Source organism: Theobroma cacao, chromosome 4, assembly GCF_053813885.1.
Source record: "Theobroma cacao isolate CCN51 chromosome 4, ASM5381388v1, whole genome shotgun sequence".
NCBI classification, from domain to species: Eukaryota; Viridiplantae; Streptophyta; class Magnoliopsida; order Malvales; family Malvaceae; genus Theobroma; species Theobroma cacao.
Window position 1 is genome coordinate 29,665,457 of NC_142642.1, and position 6,455 is coordinate 29,671,911.

General features: G+C 32.6%; 1 protein-coding gene across 1 annotated transcript; it reads left to right on the forward strand.

Annotated features, from left to right (window-relative positions):
• Positions 1–2,073, forward strand: LOC18602003 (putative glutamine amidotransferase GAT1_2.1). The gene is made up of 4 exons (XM_007033135.3): positions 1–282; positions 377–1,107; positions 1,213–1,419; positions 1,557–2,073. Exons 1-4 carry the CDS (start codon positions 189–191, stop codon positions 1,806–1,808), a joined length of 1,284 nt encoding a protein of 427 aa, XP_007033197.2. The 5' UTR covers positions 1–188; the 3' UTR covers positions 1,809–2,073.
• Positions 2,074–6,455: the final 4,382 nt, after the last annotated feature.

The window sequence follows — 6,455 nt, forward strand, 5'->3', positions numbered from 1 at the left end:
TCTTTTCTCTCACTAATTTTCCAGAATAACCTATCAATTTAATTGAACCAAAAACCCCTAATCCTGTGTTCGGTTTCTATCTTTTTCCTCTCCTATAAATACCTCTGAAATGCCATACAAGAAACTAACACAATCTAAGTTGCCCCTCATTAAATTTCTCGAATTCTCTCGAATATTCAATCTCATATATGGCTTTCAACAATGATCTCTCCGTGATCCTTCCCCGTGTTCTCATCGTCTCTAGGCGTAGCGTTCGCAAAAATAAGTTTGTAGATTTTGTCGGTAGGTTTCTGTATCTTTGATCTGTAATCGATTGTTTTTGTATATTGTTTTCGTTCTTTTGTTTTGATGGAAATTTTGCTATTGAACTTTTCAGGTGAATATCATCTTGATCTCATAGTCGGTTATGGTGCAGTTCCGGTGATTGTACCACGAGTTAATGGGGTTCATATGTTATTAGATAGTTTCGAGCCAATCCATGGTGTTCTTCTTTGTGAAGGGGAAGACATTGATCCATCTTTATATGAAGCTGAAACGTCTGGCCTTTCACCGGAAGAATTGGAAGAAATCAGGAGACTGCATGCAAGTGATACAGCCATTGATACAGAGAAAGATTCAATCGAGTTAAGGCTAGCAAAGCTTTGCCTGGAAAGGAACATTCCTTATCTGGGAATTTGCAGGGGTTCACAGGTTTTGAATGTTGCTTGTGGAGGTACTCTTTATCAAGATATTGGAAAAGAGCTGTCAAGGAAGTTGCCAGAGAATCAAAAAGTAGTGCACATGGATTATGATAATTATGATGGGCACAGGCATTCGGTGAAAATTGTGGACAATACCCCTTTACAATGCTGGTTTAAGGATTCTTTGGAGGATGGGAAAATGGAGATTTTGGTTAATAGTTATCACCATCAAGGTGTTAAGAGATTGGCACAACGATTTGTACCAATGGCTTTTGCACCTGATGGTTTGATTGAAGGGTTCTATGATCCAGATGCTTATAATCCTGAAGAGGGTAAGTTCATCATGGGACTTCAATTTCATCCAGAGAGAATGAGGCGGCCTGATTCAGAAGAATTTGATTATTCAGGATGCCCATCTGCTTATCAGGTTTATTGCATTGATATTTAGATTTCCTCTTTTACAAGATATATTTTATTTGGTAATTTGTTGAACAGGATTTTGATTCTGGGATTTTGGTGGAAATTTGTGCAGGAATTTGTGAAGGCAGTAATTGCTTATCAGAAGAAACTCAATAGCTCAACATCTATACCAAAGCCTTTGAAGCTTAATCAGGAAATGGAGAACAGAAGAAAAATTATAGTCCGAAGCTTCTCACTTGCAAAGAATTTATACACTGCAGGAGGTGGGATGCATCCTTCTAAAGTATCTGAACTTCAAGCTGGAGCAGAATTTCTTGAGGTATGACAGTAAAACAGATAACTAGACTAGGAAAGTATTTTAATATTCCATTCCTTCTAGAGTGTGTATTTATATATATATATATATAAAATGTGATGCAGTCGATTCATTTCATCGGCTTTGTCATTTGCTTGCAGTCAAACACAGCTCTTAGTGTGCAACAAGAGAAAAGACTGAAGCAGATGGGAGCAACAATTAGAAATGGGACTAATTACATTGAGAAATTGAAGATAAATGAAGAAAGGGAAAGATTAGGAAGACATGTGATGGGGAAAATGCCAGTTGAGCAATTGTCTGATCTGATGTCATTCTACCACATGATGGGGCAGATATGTTCAGAAGTCTTGGAAAGAAAACTACATGGCATTGTTAACGACATTAGCGATTGACACTTCCCTCTGCATGACTCTGGGGAAGCATGCTTTGCTGTCAGTAAAAGGACAGATGTTCGGTAAAGGCTCACAGGAAACCTGGGTTGTAGGGGCCCCTGTTATTCCTCTCTGTTTTGTCTTCTTTGTTTCCTTTCATGTGATATATGGAAAAGATGGTTGTAAGTTACTTTATTTATCTACGTTCATTTTTGTGCTAGGAACAAGAGCACTGTGTATATTTCTGGCCATAAATATTCTTAATTTTCTAGTTACCATTTGAATTCCTCGTGGCCTCTTAGCACTTACACAGAGGATGTAAAACTGAAACTGGGATTTTGCATTTTTATAAAAACCACAACACACAACAATCTCTGTCTACCAAGTTAGAAAATGTAACTTGAACACCCACGTGTATACTCGTGGCAGGAAGTAAAATTTGTATTTTTTTTAAAACATGACTCAATCTCACGTGAATTCACTTTCTTACTTTATTTTCTGCTTATAGTAAATTTATTTATAGAAAACACTAAAATCTTTTGTGAATAAAAATCTTTTGAAATATTACTATATATCCGACAAGAGTATCGAAGCGAGAGGGACTAAAAGCTCCAGAATTATCCAATAGAAGCTTTGGTGGAGTCTCTTACAAAGTCTGATGTTTATGGCCTCGGTATGTGATGGTCCTTCAAATGGTGGAAGGAAATTCTCTGATGTTGCAATCTCCGGCACAACACAAGTGAAAGATATTTGCCACATTGGATTTATAAGCAACTCGAATTAGGCTAATATTCATGACTCCAGGGGATTGTGACACCGGATAATGAAAAAGTAGCAAGAAAGGTGGTTTTGGTTAGTTTGTAGTTATTGGTTGACATATGACGAGTTCTTTACTCGGTAATTGGCAGTTAAAAGCACCCCTTGGGAACAAATTTTTTTAATTCGTTTCTTTTAAAATTTTATAATAATAAATTAATACGTAATTATATGTACTATATATTAAAACTAACGGTGTTTTTGGATGACAATTAGACAATTTTTTTTCGTCGAAAAGTGTGTTTCACATTAGCCATTTTGTTGGTTCTTTTTGTGGCTTATTAATAATTATATTGAGTTTAATTTAGAGATTATATAGGTGTATTTGACATTTGTATGGGTTAAGGTTGATGATTCTTAGTTGTTATAAACCCATTTGGTTTGGGTTTTATAATCTATATCATATATAAAAATGTATCTCTAAAAATGGATATTAATACGACAAGTAAACATTTTTATAAGAAAAATAACTATGGAAAAAGATTTAAAAGAGAAAAAAAATATATCACAGTACATAGTAGGGACTGCACACTAACTATACGACACTATGACCCGTGCATTGCACACGGCTTCTTTGTACTTGTTTTTTTCTTTGTCTTTCTACTTTTTTTTTTTTCTTTTTCTCTTCTCTTCTATATCTTCCATGTGGTTAAAAGAAGTATGTTATAGATATATAAAAAATATAATATTTTAAAAAATTATTAAATTATTTAACAAAATTAAATTAATTTTTTATTTTTTATTATAGTTAATCAAATTTTATATATTTATTTTAAATTAAATAATTTTTATTAAATAATAATTAATTAATTATTAATTAAAAATATTATATATTATTTTATAATAATATTAATAAAATATTAATATAATAAAAAAAATATTACATAATTATATCATTATATCATATTACCACTTACATTATAATATAAAATTACCAATGATATCATGATTAATAATAATTAATTAACGTCCCGGTAGATTTTGTTCTCCATGGGTCCACCTCGATTCTTTTTCTGTGTCGCTGCTGCTACGTTGGAGACATTTTTGTCTTTTGCTTTCCGTTGTTGATTGTTCCGCTGGATAGGATTTTGGCTCTTCTTTCGGACATCATCACGGTTGAGTGATCTCTTGGTCATGCTGCCTGTTTTCTGCTCGTCTTAAGCCTCGTTTCTTGGAGGGCTTGCCTGCCTTTGCTTCTTTGTTTGGTAGCAGGCGGGTCATGTTGACGATGGACTCTCTCCTTTTTCCTTAGGTTTTGATTGATGACTAGAGGAGGGCCTTCAAGTCTGTCGTGATTCTTTACAATTATGAGATTTGAGTTGATAGCTTGGGAGTGGATACGTTATTGAGATCATGGACCTTCCTTTCCTTCTTTTTGGCTAAGTTTTTGATTGTCAAGATTAGGACTTTTGAGAACTTGTTTTTTATACTGTTGCCTGTTCCTTTTAGTTTTAGGGGCTTCCTTCGTTTTGCTTTTTGCTGCTAAAGGCTTTTTGCACGGCACCCTATTGCTTTATGTACAGAGACATCGCCTCTTCCAAGTCGGCTTTCTATGCCAAGATAAGTCTTCCATTAACATGGTGATAGATTTGCTATGACATTCTAACTTTCGGTTCAATAAAATTTATTTTAAAAAATATATATAAAAATTTATTTCTTTTAAAATAAAAGTATGAAAATATCATTAAATGTAATAAAAAATAAAAAAAATTTAAAAATAATTTAAGAGTTTTTAAGTATTAAAAGATATAAAGCAAAGAAAGTTCTTGCTGACAGCATGCTCATCAATTTTCCAAATGTTTGAAGATGCATATTTTGAAGTCAAGTCATGAGTTCCAAACATTTAAGATAGATAGTAAAATATCTACCCTCTCTTGCAGTTGAGGATGTTACAATTTCTGTTTCTTTATTTTTCTACAATTAGAAACTGATTTATCAAATATAAAAAGATGATGTTTTTGTAAATAGTTTTTCAATAAATAGTTTTTAATAATAATAATTCAACAATAGCTCCCAAGTTCAGTTAGTGAGATTAGCGACTGGTTTATCTCTTTTTCATTATGCCTTGCCAAGTAGGACCGGACCGTTCTATGCACGGTGTACTGAGCAAACATATTTCCTATATGGAAGAGCAAGTCAATGGGGAAACTTCGCTGCAAATACATAGAAAGCAAAGCGAGTAAAATGGTCTTTTTCCTTTCCACCCTTTTCTGTGCTTCTTTTCCTCGGTAGACTTTAGACTTTCCAATTTGCAATCTGCGTTTTACACGTTAGTTAGTTTTAACATGACTCAAACGTTTCCCTCCGAATTAAATCAATACCCCCAGAAATAATGTTGCATGCTAAAGTCTTTTTAAGTCAACTCAATGTTCAAATTGTCAAGTCTTTGTTGGAAACTTGAAAGCAAGTTCCTACACTTCATGTGAGGCATATCTTTCTATATCCTCTAGTAATAGTATGCTCCTCAAACAAACAGACTCCATTTTACAAACTAATCATTCAATTCTTCTATCCCATCTCTTCACCTAGAAAAAATGTGTCGGTGGAAATGAGATTTAGATGAAATTTAAAAAATTGGTAAAATAGACTTCAAGATGAATTTTTCAATAAACGTTATCTTTAAAATTTATTTTGCTCCCATCACTCGGTATGTGTTGTAACGTACGGATCCGGGAACCCGACCGTTAGACATCGGCGAAAATAAAATACTTAGAGTCGCCACCAATATTTTTTTATCTAGGTGCGATTGACCACCTATTAACTTAGTTCTAATTGATGAAATCTCAAATTAACTTTAAGTTCGTCAAAAAAATGAGAACTGGTTTACAATTTTTTTTTAGAGATGGATTTCGAAGTGCGGTTACACACGGAGAAGGGTTAGCACATCCGTGGTGCCTGTTCTACGAACGATACCATTTAATTTTAAGTTATCCTATTGTAGCCCACCATTGATTTTATTCCTATATTTCCTTAATCCTTGTTTGTTAATTAATTCTTTATTTTATTAGCTGATTGAGTCTTTTATTTGGTTTCACAAATACACATGATGTAGTCGTAAAATGGTATTATGATTTGTTCAATTTTAAATGATGAGGTCGGCAATCTCTTATCGAAAAATCATTTGTAGACCATCCCAACGCTTCGGTGAAATCTCGAAGTTTTTCTCACCTAGAGATATTTCAGGAAAGACTTATCTTTACGAGCTCTTTGAGGAAATCCCATCATCGGAATTCCCGCCCCATTAATAAGATAAACGTGGAATGCTATGACATAATAAAATAGTGATATCTACATGAACGCATTTATTAATTTAGTCGGTTCATTACTCATGTAATAATATGTTTAACAATTTAAGGTGATTTACTACCTTGTTCATATGTTTATTATTATTATTTATTTATTATTTATTATTTTTTAGAGCTTTCTAGTTAAATCTATATTCCTTAATTAACTTTATGGATTAATATTTTTTTTTACTTAACTATATATTTTATCAAATAAACAAGTAATTAATTTTTAATGATTAAATTAATTTTATTTAGTGATGTTTGTTTAAACTAATTAACTAACTTTATCAATTTAAATTTTAATGTAACATTATATAAATTTATTTTTTATAATGATGTATATTTTTTAAACAACGATTATTTGAGTTAATGAATATTAGAGTATGGAGTTCGGATTTATCCCGACACTTCGGTGAAAATCCATCTTGAACTCCACACCTAAAAAATTCACTCGAAAGAGGCAACTCTTTGCCACTTTGTAGGTGGAATTCTATCCTCGGATCACTCAAAATAATCATTTCATTTTTTATAATCATTATATTTGCATCATATATTTTATTATACT